The 26,628-nt window shown below is 45.1% G+C and overlaps 1 protein-coding gene across 2 annotated transcripts in view; it reads right to left on the bottom strand.

Annotated features, from left to right (window-relative positions):
- Positions 1 to 430: 430 nt before the first annotated feature.
- The window catches only part of LOC137305658 (ras-related C3 botulinum toxin substrate 1-like), a 51,675-nt gene continuing 25,477 nt past the window's right edge, over positions 431 to 26,628 (bottom strand). For both annotated transcript variants that reach the window (XM_067974549.1, XM_067974548.1), the window contains exons 2-7: positions 14,003 to 14,074; positions 12,212 to 12,329; positions 11,528 to 11,590; positions 10,033 to 10,192; positions 4,016 to 4,148; positions 431 to 2,234 (exon numbers count right to left, since the gene is read on the bottom strand). In XM_067974549.1, the coding sequence (XP_067830650.1) occupies positions 4,018 to 4,148; positions 10,033 to 10,192; positions 11,528 to 11,590; positions 12,212 to 12,329; positions 14,003 to 14,074 (544 nt within the window). In that variant the 3' untranslated portion in view covers positions 431 to 2,234; positions 4,016 to 4,017. The remainder of the gene's footprint in view (positions 2,235 to 4,015; positions 4,149 to 10,032; positions 10,193 to 11,527; positions 11,591 to 12,211; positions 12,330 to 14,002; positions 14,075 to 26,628) is intronic.

Here is a 26,628-nt window from a genome sequence, read left to right as displayed (position 1 = left end):
TTTATCCCTCAACAAACATTACTAAAAAAAAAAATTATCTGGTCATTATCACATTGCTGTTTGTGGGAGCTTGCTGGATGCAAATTGGCTGGGTTTCCTACATTACAACACAGTGACTACACTTCAAAAGTACTTAGTTGGCTGTAAAGCACTTTGGGACGCTCTGAGGATGTGAAAGGCGCTATATAAATGCACGTCCGTCTTTGTCCTCTCTTTTTAAAAGAGCTGCAAGGGGACCAGCACCAGTGGAACAAATACCCCAGTGTGAATCAGCACCTTCAGGAGAGGAGGGGAGAAAATCCAAAGCAGGGGGTTAGAACTGAAATCAACGTTTAACACACTAACCGAGGAAGGTTCAAATTAAAAAATTGAAGTGGGTGGTTAGAAAACAAAAGAGGAACAAATAAAAAAAAAACGAGAAGGTCACCGATTCGGAGTGCAGATTTTATTTTCTTAGAAAAGAACGGACAGATTCATACCAAATTATTCAACTTCTAGCAATTTTGAACCCACGAGCTGTGACGCAAGTTGCAAGATACACAGAGCTGAGTGACTTTATATAATAGTTGTATATTGTATCAAAAAATACTGCAATGAAGCGAATATAGCTAATATTCTGAAAGAGAAAAAGGACTCCAGATATGGGATACGACAATTTGGAGGCAGCCCAACTGGAAATTGCAGTGGAGAAAGAATGAATTGCATGAGGGGTACTGGGTCACTAATGCATTGTTGTTTGATACTGGGGAGGGGGGCTCACTTTTAACCAGAGGCGCATTTGTGGCAGGCGGGGGTGCAGGGGGGGGGAAGAGAGGGAAACCCCCAAGGGAAGCCAATTTTAACTCCCCGGGCCTCGTTTAAATAATTCAGGGCAGTCTCCCGCCCCAAACCCTGCTGGAGCAAGGTTGTGGCCTGCGGGCGGGGAGCAGAAACCCGGTCCGGGGTGGGGGGGGGTTGGCCCCCCCGAGGGAACAGTCCCCTGGCATAAAATCAGCGCTGGGAGGGCTTTGGAAGCTGGTGTCTGTGCTGGGAGAGGCAAGGCAAGGAGGGGGCTGGGGGAGGCCCCGGGAAGGGGGGGGGGGGGTGGGGGGAGCATTCCTGCTCCTCCTGGCCCACAAAGATTCCACAGTTAAGTGATTTTTAGAATAACAACTTACCGTGGCCACTCCGCGGACTCCCACCGTCGCTCATCTTCTAAATCCCAAAGTTAAAATACTTTTCGAAGTAAAGTAGGCCCCTGCCTGCCAGGGGATGGGTGGCCCCCCCCTCCGTGCCTGAACTAAGGCAAGGAAAGATGGTGGGGGGCAAAATGCAGTGCCACACCGCCACAAACAACTTATGACCCCACCACCTGCACCCGTTCTAGTTAAAAATCTATCCCATGACCGGATTTTAAACCAGAAGGAAGAAACACAAGCACAAGGGCCATGTTTTATATATTTATAACATGGTTCTGTCTTTTTTGTTGTTTTATATTTCAGCTATGCTTAAAAGGGGTTTGTCCAGAAGGCATTAATTTCTGCCTCACGGTCCTACATCGCAGGTAGAGCTTTGCTGGGTATCTAACTGTGCTGTAGCTAACCTGGGAGTGCTCGATGCCGACATTTGGTGCAATCGGATAAGGGCCCCCTCCTTCTTATAAACATCACCTTGCGCACAAATTTCACGGACAGAAATTTTAAAATAAGATAAAAACAAATTACTGGTCAAAATTTGCAACACTTGGCAATAAAATGGTGACTGAGGATGTACTTTGAGGCAAAGTTTTAAATGCTTTACAAACTCAAGAGGATAATTGGGTTATCCCAGCTGCCTCTAGCAGATGTTCCACGAGTGGATAATTGGCCACTGGCTTAGCAAGAAGCGTAGGAGGGCCCAGGAAGAATAAAAAAAAGTTTTTGTTTCACATATTTTGAGCTAGATTTTAACACATCAAGCTGAAGGAACGAACAATTTCAATTAATGGGACTGTTGGACCCTCGAGTAGGACAGGATTAATATTGAATACACAAGCAAAAATAAACCCATTTCTTTTGTCTTAATAAACTACGCACAATTTACAAAGAAAAAGCAGCAAAAATATTTTTTTTTTTAAAAAAAGTAACTAAAACCGTAATGTTACATCCCCCAAATATGTTACAAAGATTGCATCGCAAATCCAGCACACTGGGCTCCAACTGAATCCTTTTGGTACATTCCTTTGGCTTGATCAGGATAAATGGCTCACCGTGCAACTGAAACGATAAGAGAAATGGAAAAGGAGTTACAGCCAAGTCAGGGTGCACTGCTCTCAAGCTTGAAATCTCTCCTCCACCCCCCGGCTCACTGACTAAAGTCACCAACCCCCTGTTTTCCCGCCAGCGCCAGACGTTAAAATCAGGCCACGTAAATCGGAGAGGCCCGTGTCCCAGCTGTGCGGAAAACGTTGCCGACAGCACCCTCTGGTGTCAGGAGGAGCTACTGCAGTATTTTTTGTGACTGAAGTGGGAAATTCTGAGGCAGGAAAAAGAATTTGCATTCAACACACCCTCTGGACTTCCGGAAGTGCAGTTTTGGGGCTCCGCAGTATCGGATGTTGAGGCAACAGAGAGGGTAAAGCACAGATTCACTAAGATTTTGCCAGATTTGAGGAAGTACCAATATGGAGACACAGACTTGAAAAGTTGGGACTGTTTTCATTAGGAGAGAGGAGATTACAGGGTGATTTGATAGAAGTTTAAAATGATGAAGGGATGGGACCAAGTGGATAGAAAGAGACTGTTTCCAGTGGGGAGGGGCTGGTCCAGAATGAGGGGATAGAGATACAAGATTAAATGCAAGAGATTTAGGACAGTGAACTACTTGCATTTATACAGCGTCTTTAACGTAGTAAAACGTCCCAAGGCGCTTCACCTGAGTGATGAGGTCAATGGTGCAGGGAGTGGGGTGAGGCAAGAGGAAAGATGGAAATCAGTGGTCTTGGTGATGGATAGAATATAGGTTTTGAAGCTCAGCTCAGGGCAACAAAGTTTGGTGCCATTTGCTTCAACTTGGAGAAAGCTTTTTAAAAAAAAAAAGGGTGGAGGGCGAGAGCTAGGATGAAGCTCTGCCATCGCTGATGGAGCCAGGAGAATGCAAAAAGGGGACCAGAGCCAAAGGGCTGGGGACAGGCCGGGAGGTAGGGTCGGGGGAGACCGTACACCAAGGGTGGAGACAGGCCATGGCCGGGGCAACAGGAGGAGGGGTGTTTGTGTACGTGCAGCACAACAGGAGGGGCACACGCACAATAAACGTGACTTGTATTCCCTCGAGTTTAGAAGATTGAGGGGTGGTCTGATAGGAGGTGTTTAAAATGATAAGGAGATTTGACAGGGTAGATACAGAGAAACCATTTCCTCTGGTGGGGGAATCTCCTTAAAATTACAGTTAGGCCATTTAGGAGAGAAATCAGGAAGCACTTTTTCCACACAAAGGGGAGTATAAATCTGGAACTCTCTTCCCCTGAAAGACTCTGGATGCTGGGGGACAATTAGAGCTTTCAAGGCTGCGATTGATAGGTTTTTTTGTTGGGCAAGGGTATCAAGGGATATGGAGCAAAGGGGAATAAATGGAGTTAAGATACAGATCAGCCGTGATCTGACTGAATGGCAGAGCAGGCAAGAGGGGCTGAGTGGCCTACTCCTACATAAGGATATAAGCAACAGGAGCAGGAGCAGGCCATCCGGCCCCTCGAGCCTGCTCCGCCATTCAATAAGATCATGGCTGATCTTCGACCTCAACTGTTCCTAATCTCGATGTCTGGACTGCCTGAAAAATATACTGCCAAAGTAGGCAGCAATTTAACATTAACTGGCAACATCCAACCCTCATGTTTAAAGTGTGTGGGAGGAGGGGCTTAAGGAGAGATAAACTGAACGATGGCGTGTTCTTCCAGTCTGCGCTCCATGTTCCTCGCTTTTCCAGCTCGTTTTTCCCCTTTGTGGTTTTAAGCTGCGAAAATATTTTTTAAAAAACTAGTGGCGGAAAAGAAAATTACCATTACAGTAGCAGGCACTTCTTCTTCGACCTTTCTTCAGGGGCTGGGCACAGCACGGCACGGATGGCCTCGTCAAACACGGTCTTTAGCCCTCGCTGTGTGAGAGCTGAGCACTCGAGGTACCTCATGGAACCTTTTTCAAAAAAAGGGAAAAAAAAAAATCAGCAATCACCTTGACAACTGAAGCGGCCGATAACATTTTTTTTTTGAGAATTTCAGGTCAGATGTTTTTCTCACGAAGACTGCTCCAGTAACTCAGTGCCCACTCCCCTACAGCAGGACTGTGCCGTTACCTTCTCAGCGTCTGGAACTGTAGTGAGGCCAGGGGTCAAACAACAACTGCTTGCATTTATGTAGCACCTTAAACGTCCCAAGGCAGGAGCGCAATCAGGCAAAAATTTCACACCGAGCCACGGAAGGAGGTATTAGGACAGGTGATCAAAAGCTTGGTCAAAGGTTTTAAAGGAGCGTCTTAAAAAGGTAGAGAGAGAGAGAGAGAGAGAGAGAGGCAGAGAGGTTTAGAGGGAATTCCAGAGCTTAGGGCCTAGGCAGCTGAAGGCACGGCCGCCAATGGTGGAGCGATGGAAATTTGGGGATGCACAAGAGGCCTGAATTGGAGGAGCGCAGAGATCTCGGAGGGTTGTAGGAGGTTAGAGAGATAGGGAGGGGTGAGGCCATGGAGGGATTTGAACACAAGGATGAGGATTTCCCTGCTCTTCCCCAACCCCACAGTGCAGAAAATCATCTTCTGTAAATCTCAAATGAACTTATTTTGAATCACCTTCATAGAGGTCTGTTTTAAGTCACCAGGTTTATTGCACTATTATAATACAAATGGACAGACACCATTCAACAGAGCCTCACAAGCAGAACAGACGCCCATTTCAGTGGGAAATGGAGTTGCTCTCATTTCTGCTCACTAGTGCTGCAGCGTCCAAGGTTAGGGCACCATTTAAAGCTCCCACCGATCTAACTTTGGCCCAGTCAGTCGAACTTTTCAGTGCACCGCCCAAAGAGTTGTAAATTCGACATCAAAAGTCTGTTTTCTCCCCCCTAACTCTGTACCCTATGACATGGAGGCATTGAAGATTTTTGATGAATGACCTTCAGTAGCAAACATCAGAAGTCAAGTCATGATTCCAACTCCATTTCTTCTACTTAGCAAAAGTAGACAACCCCGGCATCATTTGTACCCCCTGGTCACACAGTCCAACAGAACCAGGGTGCATCATCGATGCTCAACTCCAGCCACCAGGTGGTGGTATAACCACGGCCACAGCATAGGAGAGGGAGCGAGCCCGAGGCCTTCTCCTGCCAGTGTGGCTCACAGTGAGGTGGAAAGTGTTAAGATAAGTCAGGAATGGGCAAAGAAAGCTTGAACGAGGGAGGACCGTTTGGTCGTCGTCACATTCTGGAAGCTTTTGGGAACAAAAAGCACAGAGGAAAATAGGGGAAAAAAAATAGATGGAGTAGGGCAATGGGCCTAGTAACAGATCATGAAAAAGGAGACACAAACCAAAATAGCTCCAGCAGAATTATCATAATGGAAATGTTAGGAGTGTAATTTATGATTAAAGCTGGTGGGACAGACTTGCACATATGAAAGTGTGTTTAATTTTTGAAGTGACACATCAAAATAGGTAAAAAGAGAAAGAACTTGCATTTATACAGCGTCTTTCACAACCTCAGGGCGTCCCAAAGTGCTTTACAGTCAATTAAGTACTTTTTTTCGAAGTGCAGCCATTGTTGTAATGCAGCAAACACAGCAGCCAATTTGCACACAGCAAGGTCCCACAAACAATATGATAATGATCAGATAATCTGTTTTTAGTGATGTTGGTTGAGAGATAAATATTGGCCAGGACCCCTGCTCTTCTTTGAAATAGTGCTATGGGATCTTTTATATCCACCTGGAATTGCTGGCAATGTAAAGGGCCTGGCTCCCACACTCACATTCCCTCCCTTATCCCCACTGCATCTTTATCACTCTCTCCTTTTAAAAACCTCCTCACAATCTCGCCATCTGGGAGCTGGCTTGACTCTAGTGCCCCTCCCATAGTTGAATAGCCAACGTGCGCCATCTAGGCTCATACATGGATGGCCTCACGGATGAGCTATCGGAGATCAGCCAGTGCCTGTGGGACCGTAACCTCGCATGAGTCAGTGCCTTCAGTACAGGCAGCGGGAGAATTGGACGGAGAGAAAAAAAGAGCCCATCTCCCATCGAGGGAAACAAAACAAACAGTGATCTCCCATCGAGGGAAACAAAACAAAGTGAAGGCTCTTAAAAGTTGCATAGCTCCAATATATTTAAAATTCACATAAGGGAATTTAATATAGTTACTTGAGAAAGGGTGCAGAGCGCATGCAGGTGTGGGGTATTAGACTAGGTGGCTCATCTGGAACAAAAAAATAACAGTGCGTACCTGATGGGCCAAATGGCCGGTTTTTGTTGCAGTACTAATTATTCTGTAAGCTGCAGTTGCAGAGATAACTGTGTGGTTAAATCCAGAAACAAGTGTAAAACCGGAAGCAGGGTGAGGCACCAGCCTGCTCCAAATGTACACAGGATTGCAACACAAAGTAAAGCACATTACCAACATCCTGTACTGAATGAGGACATAACCAAAGTATAAAACTCCTTCATTACCAGTAACCAGTTTGCCTCCTGCAACCTCCACTGCATCCCCCCACCCCCTGCCAAATTTCCTCCCCTAAAAGTGGGATAAGGATCCACCTGTGCCAAGATGTTATGCGCCAGCCTAGACATTGAATGTTGATGGGCTGCCATGGTGGTGGGGGATGACGAGGGAATGAGGCAACGATGATCCGAGCTAAGCCTAATCCTGTCCTCGGGTAATATCCACACACAAGCACAATCCACAACAGCGTCACTGGATAATGGCCAGGAACCTGGGGTGCAAGGAACGATCGTACAGCCCCCAACTGCTGCTCTGCCTGAAGTCAGCAGAACGGCGATCAAACCTCAGATCTTCCTGTAGTGGACCGTGCACACATCGAGCAGTGCATTTGCTGACTGGAAGGAGCTCGATAACAGAGTGGTTAAAGTAATTACGCAGGATAAAACGCTGCGTTAGAACAAAGAGTGTCCAAGTCGTTAATCCTCGTGGATCACAGGCTCGTACCACGAAGCCTGGGGGCCATGTGTGAAGTTTAAAATCCACGTTCCCATTCATGTTCGTGCACCTCATTCCCAGTGCGAACAGATGGAGGTGTTCTGATTCACGATTTAGTCACCATCTGAGGCAAAAGTGCCAAAAAAAACAAACCTTTCCAAACCTCCAGGCTCATGAAATTCAAACAATGAGTTAGAAATACACGAGCCCAAGTAAATGTAGTCACTTGGGCTTAACAGGAGCCAGACTGCAAGGCCATGGGTGCTTCAAGTGCTCCATAGGATGCAGCTTGGACAATCCTGGGTTACAATTCTGTCCCTTCACCTCCAAAAGGAGATGAAGGTTTCCCCTCCGTCCAGGTTGATAGTGGACGGCACCAAAAGGAGATTGGGCAGCAGAGTCTGCTGGACTGCTGTCCCTTCACATCTTACCCTCTCTCATCAGGATCAAAGTCACAGCTCCAATAGGGGCTACTGATTTACACCCCCCCCAGCCGGTCTGCTATGATTGCTCCGTAGATAGATGCCAATGACCCAATGCCACGTTTGTGTTTTGTTTCACAGCCAAACAGCACAAGCTAAAAACCAGCCAGCCTGGGGAGACAGAAATGTCCCTGGGCCAACTCGTTTTCTAAGGACTTAATGCAACACAGGTAGTGCTCAGTTTGCAAACTCCATCTTTCACCCCTGCAGAGTTCCTTTAAAAACAGTGATACTTTTCAAGTGTTAATATCATAGACATTCGAACAGCGAGACTAATATTGGGGCTCATTTCAATATAACCCGAGCTGAAATTGAGTAAGACGGTTAGCCCCAGGACACCAGTTGCCCCTGCGTGTGTTGGTAAGCTAAAAAGGATTAAGCTATCAACAAACAGCAAGACACTTGGTTATCATTTCAAAGCAGTGAACGACCGCCTTCAGTGCAAATGAAGTGGAAATAAATAAAACAATTGCCAGTAACAATGCTGTGGTGTTAGATTCTATGATTTAAGCAGAAACTTTGGACTAACAGCACAGAAGGAGGCCATTTGGCCCATTGTACCTGTACCGGCCCATTAAAAGAGCTATTCAATTAGTCGTATGTGTGTATGATGAAGATTCTAAAAACTCAACTCTGTTTTTGCTAATGCTGACCTTTGACCACAATCTTAGCAACACCAGCGGAAACTAACAGATTAAATGCTGCAAGTATGCAAATCAGATGCAAGCAAACTTCTGGCTCGGTCAGTATTGGGTAATTGTTTCTCATGCAATTCCCCGGCATAGCAGGCAAAAAAAATATGTTCTTCCTCCTTTTATTGGTTCCCCTTTGCTATATGTCTACAGGGAAAGTGGTCGGAGTTGCTGATTGCACCATTGTTAGTACAGTAACCACTGAAGGAGGGACACCTGAGATTGGTCCCCAGCCCAGTACTTCTGTTCTGCTGGTTAATAAGAATGAATTGAAACCCACTCCCTCTGAATGGGAATCCAGGGGTCTACTGCTAAACCTGCAGCTTTAGAACCTTGTATCCTTCTGGGTGCAGGCATTACATGAATACACCAGGTGAAGGTTCCAAAATGGGAAAGAAAGGAGGTTAACAACATACAAGAGGGCAGGAAAAGGCCAACTGGACCTTCAAGCCTCTCCCGCACTGGTATGGTGTAACTTACATGCTGTCTGTCCCATTCATCCTCCCCCCACATCCTCTCTCTTCCCCCCCCTCCACACATACAATATCCATTGGAGAGGCAAAAAGACCAGAGGAAAGAAAAACTTAAGCCAATTTGAGGAAAAAAAAACCTGGGAAATTTCTCTGATCCCCAAAGGCAATCAAGCAAACTCCAGGAGACCATGTTGACTAGTGACACTAACCCCACCCCCCAATGACCCACCTTCCTTCTATCTTTTGTAGGTGGAGATACTTACCACTCGCAGGAACTTGTCCAGCCACCTTTTGAACACTTGCAGTGAATCCACACTCACTGCACATGCTGGCAACTCAAGGCAAGAGATAATCAGATATCCAACCAGTGCACTGTCTAGGACACAACCGTAATTGTTCACCATCTCATTCCAGGAACTATTGTACACGATCTGATACTAACCTGCCCTGCTCAGCATTTTTAGATGAACAAAGGGTGTCTGAGAATCTAAGTTATTTTTTCATACAGTTCTGATCAATTCAGTGGAGAATGAGGAACTAGAAAGAAAATGTCCCTTTTAACTATTCATTCCTATTGAGCAAGATGTCCAAAGCCTGACATCATTAACCCTTCTGACAAAGGCCTGCATTATCCTGGTTTTCAAATCTCTCCACGGCCCCGTCCCTCCCTAATCTCCTCCGGCCCTACAACCCTCCGAGATCTCTGCGGTGCCCCAATTCTGGCCTCTTGCCTATCCCCGATTTCCATCGCTCCACCATTGGCGGCAGTGCTTTCAGCTGCCTCGGCCCTAAACTCTGGAATTCCCTTTCTAAACCTCTCTGCCTCTCCTCCTTTAAATGCGAAGGGTTCGAGGATTTCATTTCCACAACATTCGCCTGAGGAAGGAGGAAGCCTCCGAAAGCTTGTGAATTTCAAATAATATTGTTTACAATTCTCCTCCTTTAGGACACTCCTTAAAACCTCTCTTTGACCAAGCTTTTGGTCACCTGTCCTAATAGCTCATGCGGCTTGGTGTCAAATTTTGTCTGATAACGCTCCTGTGAAGGGCCTTGGGATGTTTTACTGCATTAAAAGTTGCTACATAAATGCAAGTTGTTGGTCATCAAAGCCTCATCAAGTCGCACTGGTTAAATTACTCCCATTTACTAACAGTCAAAAGCCACCACGAACATCAACTTTGCACCAGTTACGTGGTGCACACTGTATTGTCCCAGAAAAAGGAGAAACCGTACCGATTTCTTTTGTCATTGCGAGCCCTTGCGGGTAGGTGATTGGCGCCAGCTTCTTTTCCTTCAATTTCTCGATGGTATCTTTGTCGTCCCTCAAGTCCAGTTTGGTGCCTACGAGGATTATGGGAGTACTAGGACAGTGATGCCTCACCTCAGGATACCACTGAGAGAACAAGAACACAATGGTCAGCTAACTGGTACCAACTCCTCAGTTCGTCAACCACCAGACTGCCGTGCCCGTCCCCAACTTGCCACAGCAGCAAGCCGTAGCAATCTCATTGTGGTTTTTACCGATTTTTTTTTGGTGGTGCTCAAGACCAGCAGCATCACTTTGGATACTCAGGGGGTCAACAAGAAGCTCTTCCGGGTCAGGTGGATGCAGAGTGAAACTCTCTCTACTCTGCTCCAAAGATATACTTTAGCCCAGGGCACCCCTACAACAGCAGAATGAACTTTCCCATTCCAGTCACCCTCTACCTCTAAATGAGACTAACCATCAGTGCTAAATTATACGGGGAGTCTTGTGCTGTGGATAAACGTCACTAGAAACTGGACTGAAGGCCCACCACAGTAAACCTGCCCGCCAGGCCCACCACAGTAAGTATAATAAAATGTCAAAGAAAACATGCAAGCTTTGTTTCAACTATTCTGAAGAATGGTTACATGCATATAGACAAATGGACCTAAACAGTGCTGGATGCTTTTGAGATACTACGGAGTAGAGTGAATTCTGTGTGCTTCATTCTTTTTAATTCCCAAAGTGTTTATTTTTTTTAAAAAGATAAACAAAGTCAGTTTTTTTTTGCAGGGGTTTCAATTGCTCAATTTGATATACTTTTATTGATAATTACATTCCAGCCTAGCTATTGGGAAGATCTCCTCCTGACTTTAAAACAGAAGGTAAGTGACCAGCTAATCCAATTTAGTCTGGTTCCCACCAGGCGGGTTAGGTACAAAATATCCGTTGAGGTCAAATGGGGGGGGGGGGGGGTGGGGGAAAAAAAAGAGAAGCCACTGTCCCCAACACTGCAGTTTCACATCTTGATGAACAACAGATCGGTTTTAAATACAAAGGGAAACAACATAAAATATTATACAATTTTGCACAATGTGTGGTGTGCTGCATCTGCACTCATCTCACACTCCAAGCTTGTGATAACCTCCAGTTAATGTACTGAATAGCTAAAAGCCACCAAGGAATGTTTGGTGGCAAAAAAGCTTACTAACATTTTCTACAAAGTAGCCAAGGCCACTGCCTGGGCAGCCAACGGCGGCCATTTTGAAATCAAACACAAAAACAATTCCAACACACCCGGGAATTATCAAAGCAAGATTGGAGCAATGTTCCATATATTAAGCAGCGATGTCTTGGAACCCAGGCTCTCCTCTTAAATTGCAGCCATACAGATGTGATTGAACAGCTGTCAGTCAAGAACAAGTATTGCACTGGTAGACAAAAAGCATGACTGCTAAAGATAAGAAACGCCTTGACACTTACCTTGGCGCGAACATTTTCAAACGATGCAGGACTGACCAATGAAAAGCAGATCAAGAATACATCCTAGAAAGAAAGAAAGGAAAATAAATTGTCACATCGGCACTGCAGGGAAAGAGGCCCAGGATAAGACTCGCCTACAAAAACAGGTCAGCCCAAGGAGACAGGTATTTCCCTGGACTTGGCTGTTGAATCATTCAAAAGGTTCCTTTCAATTTCCCCCCCCTCCCAATTTTTTTTTTCTTTTCCTTTCTCTCCTCCTCCCCACCCACCATCCCCATTTCGCCTGCCAAACTCACTTACGCACACTGGGATAAAGTGACACAATTGCCCGCCACTCTCCAGCGCCCAACCCAAATAACCATTCTTCACACACAAGCCTCAACAGTGAGCGTTTAGGGTTGGCTATTTGACCGTGGGGGGCCAGCACAACAGAGAACTCACTACATATCCACGTGCATGCACCTTCCAGCAGCAGTCAACGGGTAGCAATCGGGAGCAGGGACCCCGGGCTGATTTTCACCCACCCCAATCTCCTCACTCCACGTCCCTGGGATCTGGCGCGTTTGGTTCAGCGTTACAGTGGGCAGCAGCAGTTACCGACCGAGCCACCAGGGGAGCCCTCGGGACCCGGTCGTCATTCTACCCGATTAACGAAACGTAATTGTGAAAAGGAGATCCACGTACGGTCTGTGGGTAAGAGAGCGGTCGGAGTCGATCATAATCCTCTTGCCCGGCTGTATCCCACAGCCCCAGGTTCACTGGTTTCCCATCAACCATCACATTGGCAGAGTAGTTATCGAATCTGTAAGGGGAGTGGGGATGGAAAGAATGAACAAACACTGCTGCAACACAAAGGAAAATCTCCAGGGGACTACATTCTTTGCCTAATTGCAGCCAGTTGTCAAATAGAACACTTTCTGCATCCCAGTGCTATTATCAGTGGCACCTCTTTAAAAAAAAAAGCTGCTTTAAGTGTTTATTTTCATTGTATTTGATTATTACTGCAATAATGCAACTCCTGGTACATAAGTGGTCCCGCCGCGCTGGGGGTCCCGGCGCGCTGGTGGTCCCGCCGCGCTGGTGGTCCCGCCGCGCTGGTGGTGGCTACAGCGTCACGGTGCACGAGCTGGAAACTCACAAAATTAGTCGGCTCAAAGAGGCAGGAATTTCCCTGCGTCTGCTAGTTAATCTAAAAGAGAACCAGCCATCAGCAGATTCAAGCAAGCTAAAAACCACTGCATCACAGAGTTGCTGAGCGAAGTTCTTCAGCAGAAGGAACTAATAACTTTCATGTTTTTTTTTAAAAAAAAACATTACTTTCTGCTTTTGCTGAATGCAGCAGTTCAGATAAGTTTGCGGTATTCCAGGCAGTCAATCACTGTCGATGTAACTAAATGCCGGAAAGACCCTGCCACAGACTATTTAAAAGGTCGCAAGTTGCCAGTTATACTCTGACACGCTGCTAACTATACAGCAGTCACTCAGATCGTCTGTCAAGCCCTGCAGTGTCGACCTAGCTCCTCCCCAACATTACAAGTTAGCCCCAATTTTATATTTTTAAAAATCATGTGACCACCACATCAGGATGATTCGCAACTGTGCTCCAGCTGCAATCAGAGGCAGATGGCGTGGCAACTGAGGGCTTGTTGGGAACATGAAATAAATCTGATACTAAATTTGCTGTGCGTCACATAGTCCTTAATTGGGCATCACCATTCTGTCCTGCGTCCAAGTGGCATCTTAATAGGATGCTCCTATAAAGTTACCGGTCACACAGGCCCATCTGTACTTACACACTTCTACCACTAAATGGAGCTTCATTAGCTCCAGTGGTTTGTAGATTCCCACACCTATACTTAGAGCAGCACTAAGGGAGGGAAACCTGCTTTGTCCTGATTTTCTATGGGCAACCCAATGGGACATCCACTCGTGCAGGGAAATTCAGCAATGGCAGCAAACTTGTGGGGGGAATCCAAAACTAAAAAAAGGACATAAATATAAGACAGCCACTAATAAATTCAATAAGGAATTCAGGAGAAACTTCTTTCCCCAGAGAGCGGTTAGAATATGCAATTTACTACCACATGGAGCAGTTGAGGCAAATAGCCTTTAAAGGGGAAGCTAGATAAGTACATGAGGGAGAAAGCAATAGTTGATAGGGTGAAATAAAGTAGGGTGGAGGAGCATAAAAACAATGGCATTGGCCAGTTGGGCCAAATGGCCCATTTGTGCTGTAAATTTTGTGTAATTCTGCTTATCCGTTCAGAGTGACGTTCACCCCACAAATAGCCAAAGATGACATCAATCGCCAAAATACTCTTCTTTGGAGAAGTGAAACAGGTCCGATTCAAAATGAATGCTGACTATACACAGAGCAACGTTCTTTGGTATTCAGAAGGTCGTTCCTCTGGGCAAACGTTACAATGCTAAACAAAAAGATTTTTAAAAAGGCACACACAGCTTCGAGGTACTTACACTGTTGGGATGTACTCTCCGGGAAAGGCATTTGTCGTATAGCTGATCAAGAGACAGGTTTTACCCACAGCTCTGTGATAAAACAACAGACATAGGTCATCAACACACGAGAAATGGCAAAACAATCCCTTGCTGTCCGCAAATTGGCCGCCATGTTAACCTACATTACAACAGGGACTACACTTCAAAAGTACTTCATTGGCTGTAAAGTGTTTTAGGACATCCCTATATACAAGGCTGAGATAGATAGATTTCTGGACTCTAGGGGAATCAAGGGATATGGGGATCGGGCAGGAAAGAGGAGTTGAGGTCAAAGATCAGCCATTATCTGATTGAATGGCAGAGCAGGCTCGAGGGGCCGTATGGCCTACTCCTGCTCCTATTTCTTATGTCCTGAGGTAATGAAAGGCGCTATATAAATGAAAGTTCTTTCTTTTTAGCTTGTATAATTATTTTTTTTAAAACTGTAAAAGGTGGAAATCTGGAGACACACAGGTCAGTCAGGACACAAAAACAACAGATGGCGGCATTTTGGATGATGAACTGAAGGATTCACACATACCCTGTATTTTCTCTTTTCAGTTCTTGACCACTCTGCTGTATTTTTTCCTGCATTTTCTGCTTTTATTTCACGTCCCCATTACCCACTGCATTCATTCAAATAATATAATTAAGCTAGCTGGCCAGTGGCAAAACCCCAAGGAGAAAGCAGAGTGTGTCCAACTTGCACCACTGTGAAGATTCTAATCAAGGGTGAACAGGCCCAGGAGTGGAGAAATTATATTCAGCAAACCTTGGCATCTCCAAATATCACACCCACCAACCTAGAAAACCAGCAAAAGTTGATTAACAGCCCAAATCAAAAACAGCCCAAGTGTAAGTCTACGCAGGGTTGCCAACCCTCCAGGATTGTCCTGGAGGAATTCAAGATTAATCTCCGGGATACTGCTTCCAGCAACCAAGGAGAAAAATTATTGGAGCATTAAAAAAAAGTTATTTTTCTCCCCTATTTTCTTTGAACACTTTCATTTGTTATAAAAATATTGGCAATGGGGAAAAAAGTTATTTCTTTGACAGTCAAGAAGCATCCAATCGGGTAAAGGAGAGTCCGTTCACTTTCCAATTGGCCATGGGAAGGCGGGGCACCGTGAGAATGGTTGTGTTGGGCGACCAATGGCAAGGAGTGCTGTGGCGGGGTGGCTGGAGGCGGGAGGGAGGGTCATATGATGATCCCTCCAGGAATACATCCAACACCAGAGTTGGCAACCTTGTGAAAATGTAGTAGAGGGAAACTATCAAACAAATAATAATTTTGCCAAGCAATTTTATTCACTTAACCATTCTATTCTTATCTGATTGGCAAGAAGCTAACAAGAAGCAAACTGGACGGCAATTATACAGTCCTGTAAAAAACGATCACAGTTGTTATGGATAACAAAGTGTATTTATGTCATCATTTGCTTCATTACAATGCAGCGCAACAAACTTTTTTAAAAATATAATAAAAAGGTGTTTAACAATTTCACTCTGGGAATCTGCTAAACATTCAGCCTATTGTTAACTGCAATTACTTTCACCTTATCAGCAAGAGAAAGAACCTTCTATCTTAGGAGGTGGCGTTTTCATTATTCAGAGATACAGTTTATTGCCAAAGGGTTTGTGTGTTATTAGCATCACAAAGCTTGAGCACCAGCACCTGATGAAGTGGTTTTCACACTTCATCAAAAGCACTTGTCACACTGATCGCCAAAAGTGCTCGAGCACCTGATGAGGAGAGAGAGAGAGAGAGAGAGAGAGAGAGAGAGAGAGAGAGAGACTCAGACATCTCTGAATTGGTAGGTAGGCAATTCTCACACCTAGACAATATCTCAAAGCCATCACTCCTGCCCTCCACCCCATCACAGTTCCTTCCTGCCCCTTCTTTCCTGGCTCTATACATGCTTAAAAGCTGTTAACCTCCAATATGTAATTAAAAACAGAAAATGCTGGAAATACTCAGCCAGTCAGGCAGCATCTGTGAAGAAACAAACAGAGTTAACATTTCATGTCAATGACCTTTCATGAGAACCTCCAATATGTTCCAGTTATCATGAAAGGTCATCGACCTGAAACATTAATTGTTTTTCTCTCTCTCTCTCTACAGATGCTGCCCGACCTGCTGAGTGTTACCAGCATTTTCTGTTTTTATTTCAAGTTTCCAGCATCTGTAGTATTTTGCTTTTGTCACCAACCTACTTTGTCCACCCTTTTTGCAAAAAGAATATAGCTGCACGAGCTCAATAAAGTTTATCGAATGAGTAGCTCAGCCGTACAGCCTAGGGAGAATCCAGCTTCCATCCCTGGTCTGTGCTGAGTTAGCTGGGGAGACAGTGGTGGCTCTTGAATTGGCTTCGGTACCCCTAGGTGAGCAGAAAATTGGCCAGATTTCTGCTCTTGATCACTATCCACAAAACCTGAAAGTGTAAATGTTAGTTGAGGGCATGATGATGCACGGTTTAAGTCATGAATAATGTGCCTGTCTTGGTGTCATCAGGTCAGAAGCAGAGGGCATCAGCTGCCCTCTGAACTATATCCAAAGAGTCAATGCCTTCGGGACAAGAAGGAAAGGGAGAAGATGAAAATAAACTGACCGATGAATACCGTAACAGAATAGTTTGTGCTGTAGCAATAGTTTTGGCATCCCTCCAGGATTGCCCTGGAGTGTCCAGGAATTAAAGATTAATCTGCAGGACACTGCTGCTAGCAACACCCGGGGAGGAAAAAAAAAAATCAAAATTGTGTTTTTCCCCATTTTCTTTGAACTATTATATAATTATTGGACATGGGAAAAATATTGTTTGACTAACAGTCAAGAATCACCCAATTGGTAATGAAGGATCTCTTCACTTTCCAGTTGCCTTGGGAAGGATGGACGTGTCGGGCAACCAATGGGGAGGGAACATGGGGGCAGTGCGATCAGATGAGTGAACCTCCTGGAATATTTCCAACTAGGAGTTGGCAATCCTACGTAGTGACCATTGCTTACAATGCCCAACTGTCAACATGATGGTCGAAGAACAGTTTTGTGAGCATGCTGTTCCAGAAAATGAGACTTTTGAGATCCCCGTGAAGGAGCCTCAAAAGGCATTTAACTTTTTTGTTTGTGTTGTGTGAGGCAAGACGATGGGTTTGTGTGTTTCAGGGTATTTGTGGAGCTGTTTTGGAGAAGGAGGGCAGGGTTCATGTTACCCAATGATCTCACTAACTCCATTCACGAAGGAGGTTACTGCAACAAAAAAAGTTAACTGCCAACAGTTTTAAGTTTGGTCGATGCAAGAAAAGAGGTTTCACGGCCATTTTGACAAGATCAGCCAATCTGTTGACACCCATCTGTAACCTCAGATGAAATCGCTAAAATTCTAACAATGCAAAATGGCCTGTGTTTCCACGGTGGCAAAATGAAACAGTGGCAGACCATACGCTGATGGGTTCGAAAGCATCACTCCCACTTTAAATAATGTGAAATCTACCAATGAGTCACAATACTACCATTTGACAAAATGTTTTGGATGACACACGACTGAACCATGTAAATAGGACAATTGGGCCAGAGATGACATCAGTGAGCACCTGGAATCCATGTGTGATTCACCACTGAACTGAAGGGTTTCTTCTGAATATATGAAATCTAGGAGATTCTACATCAAAATTTGGCCAAAACATCACCTGCCTAGGTAAGCTAAGATGTGGAGATGCCGGTGATGGACTGGGGTGGACAAATGTAAGGAATCTTACAACACCAGGTTATAGTCCAACAGTTTTATTTGAAAATCACAAGCTTTCGGAGATTATCTCCTTCGTCAGGTGAGTGAGTGAATGAAATACGCGATTTGAGAACCTTTCATTCACTCACCTGATGGAGATAATCTCCGAAAGCTTGTGATTTTCAAATAAAACTGTTGGACTATAACCTGGTGTTGTAAGATTCCTTACATAGGTAAGCTAAGGCAGCATAACATGACAGGTTCAGGTAGGGTTGCCAACTCTGCTTGGACGTATTCCTGGAGCTTCCATCACACGACCTCCTGCCTCCAGCCGCCCCGCCCCCACATTTCTGCCATTGGTTGCCTGACACATCCACCCCACGCCAATTGGAAAGCAAACAGATTCTTAATTACCCAATTGGAGGATTCTTGACTATCAGTCAAACATCCTTTTTATCCCATCTCCAATTTTTTTTTAATATAACTAATAAATGCTCAATGAAAAAAAAACAATTTTTTTTGAATGTCCCTATTATTTTTCTCCTGGGTTCCTCATAGCAGTGTCCTGGAATTTGATCTTTAGTTCCTGGAGACTCCAGGACAATCCTGGAGGGTTGGAACCCTAGATTCAGGGTTGTGAGGAATCTTTTAAAAATATAATATGCACTATCAACAACTACAATGGATTGCTAGGAACAGTGGCCAGGATCCTGGCCTCATTTAGGGAACAGCTAGTGAATGAGAGACCTTGGTCCCACAATGATGTGATATGATCAACTGAGTTGAACTCCCTGATGATTCATTTGGTAAGTAACAGAGACCAGGGAGGATCCCACATCCATCTCAAGTTAGCCTGTCTCAACTAAGGTGATTTGTAGGTTTGCTACGATTGATTAATCACTGGGTTAGGGGGGAGGGGAAAAAAAAATCAAGGTTTAGTCCCTTGTGGAAGGTGTGTATGGATATTGAGCAAGGGCTGGATTAGCTCAGCTTGCAAGTCCCAGTGACAAATAAGATCCCAACCATGACCTACAAAATAAAGAACGGCCACTTAAGGGAGGGGATGGAGGACAGTCAGCATTGTGGAAGAGGTAGAAAGGAAAATATGATGCAAATACAGTGAAACCTGTATAAACAGACACTCCCAATAAACGGTTACCTGCAAAAAACAGGAACTTAGAGACCCAAATAACCTACATGGTTAAAATATACAAGAGGCACTCTGAAACCACGGGCACTCGCAAATTACGAACTATGGACAGCCTTCAATGCACCAAACCCTTTTACAACTTAAAACATGGGACATGCCCTGTTGTAAAGCTCCTGTATCCAGAACTTTCACCGAATTGGGATCACCGGCGCTTCCCCTTGCAGCTTGCTGCCCCAAATTATCGTGAGGTCCTGGGGTCAGCACGAGTTGGCAGCATGTTTCGTGAGCGTAACGGCTTTTGTGGAATGGAGAACTATTTACCCAGCATGCACAGCAGCAGCGAATCCGGTCTATCTCTGGGACTGAGCGCCGGCCTGGCCCAGCCCCAGGGACTGAGCCTTTTCTCTGCCGCTGTGGATGCTGGGTAAAGAACTCCCCATTCTACAGAATTTTTCTTTAAAACACAGTACATTCAATGACCATTTTGAAAATAAGGACACTTGCAAAACAAAAAACAAAACAGCTGATGCTGGTCCCATAGGTGTCTAATTTACAGGTTTCACTGTAGTGTATTTAAGATGGTATTGAGACAAAATATTTACCTAGAAATCTCTTGTAATACTGGTCCTGAAATTAGCAACAATACAAATCATGGGACATTTTTGTAATCCCAGTTGGCCTGTGTGTGGGAGAGTGAGGGAGGGACCACTATTTATTCAAAGATCAGTGTATCACTGCTAGTGAAATCCAAGGCTAAATTACTCATACTGGCTGCTTGCATCACAGAGCAGATGATAAAACTGTAGGTATTTTTAAATCTATAACACACATTCAAGGTACCGGAAGACTTTTAGATTAGATTTAGTAAAAAAGGCCCATCTGGGTTGTTTTACGGAGGTTTTCTTGTTCTTTTGGCCTCGGAAGTGGGTGCTTAAAACAAAACTATAAACGTAAATGAAATAATTTCAGCAAGCACATCTGGAGCAATAACAGGAACAGTGCGATTCTATTAATCGGATGCTCCCTTAAATCCAAAATCCCACGGGACAGTATTTCAACTCTTGCAGAGAAGCAATCAAAGATTGCTCACGTTAAATGCAGCAAGTTCAAACTCACTGCGATTCTGCAATACCTCACTGCTGGCAAAATGTTCTGTACAATATGGGTTTATACCGGTGGAAAGGTTACAAGTGTACAAATTTCAATTTAATATTTAAATAAATTGGAAAACCATTCCTGGCTTCCCATGAACACACAGGGCTTTTCTTTTAAGTAACATGAATGCATACACTAGCCTGCACCGACGAATGCTCCTTTGAGGATGAAAGCTCCTCCAGCCCAACAACCCTTGTGTTCCTCTAATTCTGGCCTCTTGTCCTTCGCCCAAACATTGGCGGCCGTGCCTTCAGCCATCTAGGCCCTAAGCTCTGGAATTCCCTCCCCAAACCCTTTTAGATGCTGCTTAAAACCTACTTCTCTGACCAAGCTTTTGGTCACCTGTCCTAATATTTTGTTCTTTGGTTCAGTGTCTGTTTTTGTCTGATAACGCTCCTGTGAAGCGCCTTGGGACCTTGTACTATGTTAAAGGCGCTATATAAATGCAAGTTATCGTTGTTTGCATGGACTGTCCAACATAAAGGCTACTCTTTGAAGTTGTTACATGTCCAAACCAACACTTATTTTTTAAAATCATTTTCAAAGCTATGTTATTCCCCCACCCCCCACCCCCCAACTTCCATTCTAGCACCACACCTTGCCCCAGTTAAAGGCCAACAGTCTACTACCTCAATGCTCCAGCAACTGATTAAAAAGTCAGGCTTTTCATTTTCCCCACCAAATTGAAGCCATGAAATTTGTCTTGGTTATAAGGCTCAGAAGAGCCCTTGGCTTGGCCACAACTTTCAGTGCCCTGAACATCTTAGGTGGTCATCTGAGGTCACAACACTGCAGTACTGGGCCTTTTCCATTAGTGGCCCTCAGTGAGCTACACAGATCTCAAAAAAGGTCAGAAAATGTATGTTAAATTTTAATTCACCTTGCAGGTCCTATGGCCTTTTTACGTGCACGTGTTCTGCAGGTCCTGTGCATTTTTTAATCCCTGCAAAATTACTAATTATTTTAAAGCGTTTTTATTTAAATAAATATTTTCAGCTTAAATACGTTTGAAACAGAGCATCCCCAAAATACCAACTCCCCCCCCCCAACTCAATAATTAGCTTGTAAACCTTCTAAAGACTGAAGGCAGTAAAAGGTTCTTTAGTGAGTGGTGAGGAAGCAAAAGAGGGGAATTTTAAAGTAAAGGCCTGTGCATGGAACAGTGGGAGACTTTCGCATTCTCAAACTGTACAAAGCTCAATAGAATATATTAACATCAAACTGTTCAGTCCATTTCAATATGCCCTTTTGCAAGACGTTAAATCTTAGAAAATCCCCATATAAGTAAACAGTCATATTAAAAAAAAGGTGGGGCAGGCTTGATGGACCAAATGGCCTTTTCCCATCAGTCATTTTCATCTGTCAACCCAAGCCAGTCACATAACCACAGTGGCAAACAGTGGGAACGGTCAATGAAGGTCACATTCACGGCCAGTAGCACAGTTTTCCATCAGACTGGCAGCTAGCAGACCCGCCCGATGTAACTGCTCCTACTGCAAGCAAGGGGGATGCATGCTGCAGCCTCTTCTCCCCCCTGCTAATAACATCACCGCCCAGATTTAAAAACATGCAATGCTTTTGAAAAATTATATTTTGATACTTTTTTTTCTTAGAGGAGGAAGTGCTTTGAATAAAGTACAATACTCCCCTTAGTCTTTCCTTCCCCTTAAAATAATAAGCAAATATGCATTTCTCAGTTTCAGTGACTTGTAAAGTATTTTTTTTTTACTTCTCAATGGATTGTTGCTGGTGTTGTGGGACCACAGCCGACAGCCAGTTCTTCACACACGAGCATTTCCTCAGCTGCCGCAAAAGGTTCTCAAGAGGGCTCAAGGCCGAGGCACCCCCTGGTTTTAAACGGGAGTGTGGGGAAACGCGAGCCCCGAAGCGGGAAGCCGCACCCGGAAGCAAGTTCGACGTCGAGACCCAGTCGATTTTAACGGGCGGACCTCGTTAGCATGCGGCTTGACCACTTCCCGACCAAAACGGCCGGGAAGTCAGCAGGAAACAGCTGCCCGACCAGTTGTAATCATGCCGGTCAGAGGCAGACGTCAGGGTCCAGAGGGAACGGTCCCCGGCATTAAGGTAAGTGGACAGGCGGGGCTAGATTCACGGAGCGAGGGAGGGCCAAGGTTTCTTTCTGGGGCCCGGAGGACCACTCCCACTTCTCCCGGCCCACAAGGAAATTGAAAAAAAAATCTCTTATAAAACGAAGTTACCTCTTGACCCTCAGCTTCCGTTCCCATTGGAAACCCCCACTGCTGCCCCACTCAGGCCTCAGGTTAAAATGGCAAAACGGGTTCAGATAACATAATCGGAGCTCGACCTGCATAAATAAACTGCCACGTTTCCACCAGGCCGGGGGGGGGGGGGGGGGGGGGTGGAAATGGGGGAAGAGAAAGAAAGTTAAAAATCGAGGGCATAGTTCCTGTATTAAAACGAACTAGAGCTAAAAATTCTCATTGCAGGCTTGCTACTGAATTTAGGTTAGGTTCGTTCCAATCACATGAGGATTTGTGCAGGCGATTCACCATAAAATGTTATTCTACATTTCAGCTGGCTCTAGCAAGACGACATTTCTACTTAGCCTCCAACATGTCTCACTCTTGTATAAATCAGGACAATTTTTTGTCTTTAAAAAAAGGAGTTGGAGATCTCTCTCAATATCTGGAATCAATTCCTTAAATCTGGAACACTCTTCCCCCAAAAGGCTGTGGATGCCGCGACCTCTACCACCTAGAAGGACAAGAGCAGCAGGCACATGGGAACAACACCACCTGCACGTTCCCCTCCAAGTCACACACCATCCCGACTTGGAAATATATCGCCGTTCCTTCATCGTCGCTGGGTCAAAATCCTGGAACTCCCTTCCTAACAGCACTGTGGGAGAACCGTCACCACACGGACTGCAGCGGTTCAAGAAGGCGGCTCACCACCACCTTCGAGGGCAATTAGGGATGGGCAATAAATGCCGGCCTCGCCAGCGACGCCCACATCCCGTGAACGAATTTTTAAAAAAATCAACAAAAAAAAATCGGAGCTTTCAAGACTGAGATCGATAGATTTTTGTTGGGTAAGGGTATCAAGGGATATGGAGCCAAGGCGGGCAAATGGAGTTGAGGTACAGATCAGCCACGATCTAATTGAATGGCACAGCAGGCTCGAGGGACTGAATGGCCTACATGTAGAATCATACAGCAGGGAAGGAGGCCATTCGACCTATCGTGCCTGTGCCGGCTCTTTGAAAGAGCTATTGAATTGGTCCCACTCCCCTGGCTCGGTCCCTGTAGCCCTACAAATTTTTCCTTTTCAAGTATATATCCAATTCTCTTCTTGAAAGTTACTATTGAATCCACTTCCACCACCCTTTCAGGCAGTGCGTTCCAGATCATGTTACTAATATTCCTATGTTTCCCCAATAGAAATCTTCACATCTGGTACTTCCCCTCTGTGTACATTCTGCAAATGTAAGGAATCTTACAACACCAGGTTATAGTCCAACAAATCTCCACATCATGGCTACATTCTGCAAGGCAAGGGGAGGATAAAGAAAGCTTCAAGTCACAAGGCTCCACTCGGGTAGTATTCCATTGGCCACGCACGGAAGGACATAATTTTAAGTCACTTTTCTCCCCTCAGTCAGGGAACAGAATGCAACATAAGCAGGAGGAGGAGGGGAAGGAATAAACTGGTGAAAAGTTATGGTTCAGGAGGAAGTGATTGACGTGTTTTTTTTTTAAAAACACTAAATTTAGGAATATTTCAAAAAGGCTACTTATGAATACATGTGCTGCCCTTCCTAGATTGGTCAGACTTTGTAACCGTTACCAACTCATCTTTTCAGACCATGCAAGAGTTACCGACTCGTCTCTTCAGACCACAAGTTATCTTGCTCACATAAAAACATGCTGTAGAGCAGCCCTCTCAGCACTGATGCAATGGTTAAAATGACTACATGCTTCCTGTCTTCCTGTTACCACATAGGCAGCAAAATCCGAGTCATACACACCCAACAGCTTCACTGGTCTTGAAGGTTCAGGTTGCTCCACACCAGTTAAGATGAAGGGTGAAAAGTAACAGTGCAATAAAAGAAAATAAAATATTAAACAGGCTCAAATTAAGGTACGACGAACACTGTACAGCAGAGCAATAAATGCGCACAAGTGAACGGTAGAAGTTACTCTCAATTTAGACACTTAAGGGCCGCTTTTTAAGTGCCCTGTGCCGTACAAGAACAGGGGGTTATAATACAGGCAGTACCCTGCCCCCCTGCCTTGCACTGTACTCTCGCGGGCCACACTATTAACTCCCAGGTTTCTGGAGGTGAGCGAGGCCCTTGCCACAGCCCTCAAGTATTCACAAGTTGGGGTCCGATGAAGTCAGTCGGACCCACACTAGATTTCAATGCGTAGTCGATGCCAGCCTCCCACCTGGGCACGGGCCCAGAAGAGGCAGATAAGCTACGTAATTTTTAATAGCTTTCCTTGTGGCCTAGGAGGAGCAGGGCTTCCCTCCCCCACTGCGATCCCCTCTGGAACCCCTCCCTCTAGACTTACCTTTGCCGGGGATTATTCCCCCGGGTCCCCAGCAACACCCTCGTGTTCGGTGGTGTGGCACCAGCGGGCGACGCTGGGTTCGGGTGGAAATTGGGTCAAAGTTATTTAAACGTGGCCCACTAGTTAAAATGGACTGGGCCTCACGTTGGCGAGCCAGTTAAGTTCAATGCTCTCCCCGCTAGCCCGGCACTCACCCCCAGTTAAAATCGGGTCCTTAATTAAGATGGTATCAGTAGGAACACAGACAGCACTGGACTACAAATTTAATTGCGTTTGAAAGTACGCTGCTGTAAAGATTATGGGATCTATTGCTTCTCATTTGCTGTTTGTGGGACCCATGCTGTGTGCAAATTGGCTGCTACATTTGCCTACACTTCAAAAAAAGTAATTAATTAGATGTGAAGAGCATCGAGATACCCCGAGGATGTGATAAAGCGCTGTGTAAATCCACGGTCTTGCTTTCTGAAGCAGCAGCAAAGCAGCTTCTCGGGCTACATGCTCGTCCTCATTCCAGCACGCCCACTGTGCACAAATCAAGACTCACTTCTGGCTCCTCGTCCCATTTCATTCCCAGGATGTCAAAAGCCATGGAATTCCAGAATGTTGAGGGGCGAGTTAATTGAGGTGTTTGAGATGATGAAGGGAGTTGATGGGGTGGATGGGAAGAGACCATTTCCTCTGGTTGTGGGTGGGGGGGGGTTGCATAACTTAAAATTAGAGCTAGGCCGTTCACCTGGAGGGTGAAGGACAGAATCTATTTGGTTAGAGTTAAGAAATTAAAAAAGAGGGGCCATTTCACTACTGGGTGCATTCTATAGGCCACCAACTAGTGGGAAGGATATAGAAGAGCAAATTTGCCAGGAAATTACAGCGGTGCAAAAGCCATAGAGTAGTGATAACTGGGGACTTCAACTGTCCTAATCCTAATATAGACTGGGATAATAAGGGGCAAAGAGGGGACGATTTTTTGAATGTATTTAGGATAACTTTTTTAACCAGTACGTTTCCGGCCCAACGAGGAAGGAGGCGTTGCTGGACTTGGTTCTAGGGAATGAGGCGGACCAGATGGAGAAAGTGTCAGTGGGGGAGCATTTAGGGAACAGTGATCATAATATCATACGGTTTAGAATAGCTATGGAAAAGGACACGGACCACTGTAAAGTAAAAGTACTCAATTGGAGAAGGGTCAATTTCAGTGGGATGAGAACAGATCTGGCCCGGGTAAACTGGAATCAAAGATTGGCAGGCAAAACCGTAATTGAACAGTGGGCGGCCTTTAAAGAAGAGATGGCTCGGGTACAGTCTAGGCACATTCCCACGAGGCAGAAAGTTAGCGCAACTAAGGCCAGAGCTCCCTGGATGACAAAAGAGATAGTGAGTAAGATGAAATGGAAAAAAGGGGTGTATGACAGATGTCAGGTTGATAACGAGTGAGAACCAGGCAGAATATAGAAAGTTCAGAGGGGAGGTGAAAAAGTAAATAAGAGGGGCAAAGAGAGAGTATGAGAATTGACTAGCGGCCAACATAAAAGGGAATCCAAAAGTCTTCTACAGGCATGTAAACAGTAAACAGGTAGTAAGAGGAGGGTAGGGGCCAATTAGGGACCATAAAGGAGATCTACTCATGAAGGCAGAGGGGATGGCTGAGATACTAAATGAGTACTTTGCATCTGTCTTTACCAAGGTAAAAAAGATACTGCCAAAGCCTCAGTAAAGGAAGATATAGTTGAGATACTGGATCAGCTAAAAATCGATAAAGAGGAGGCACTGAAAAGGCTAGCTGTACTTAAAGTAGATAAGTCACCCAGTCTGGATGGGTTGCATCCTAGGTTGCTGAGGGAAGTAAGGGTGGAAATTGCAGGAGTACTGGCCATAATCTTCCAAACATCTGTAGATACAGGTGGTGCCAGAGGACTGGAGAATTGCAAATGTTACACCCTTGTTCAAAAAAGGGTGCAAGGATAAACCCAGCAACTATAGGCTGGTCAGTTTAACCTCAGTGGTGGGGAAACAGGATTAACA

Source organism: Heptranchias perlo, chromosome 40, assembly GCF_035084215.1.
Source record: "Heptranchias perlo isolate sHepPer1 chromosome 40, sHepPer1.hap1, whole genome shotgun sequence".
NCBI classification, from domain to species: Eukaryota; Metazoa; Chordata; class Chondrichthyes; order Hexanchiformes; family Hexanchidae; genus Heptranchias; species Heptranchias perlo.
This window is presented reverse-complemented; position numbering and strand designations above follow the sequence as displayed.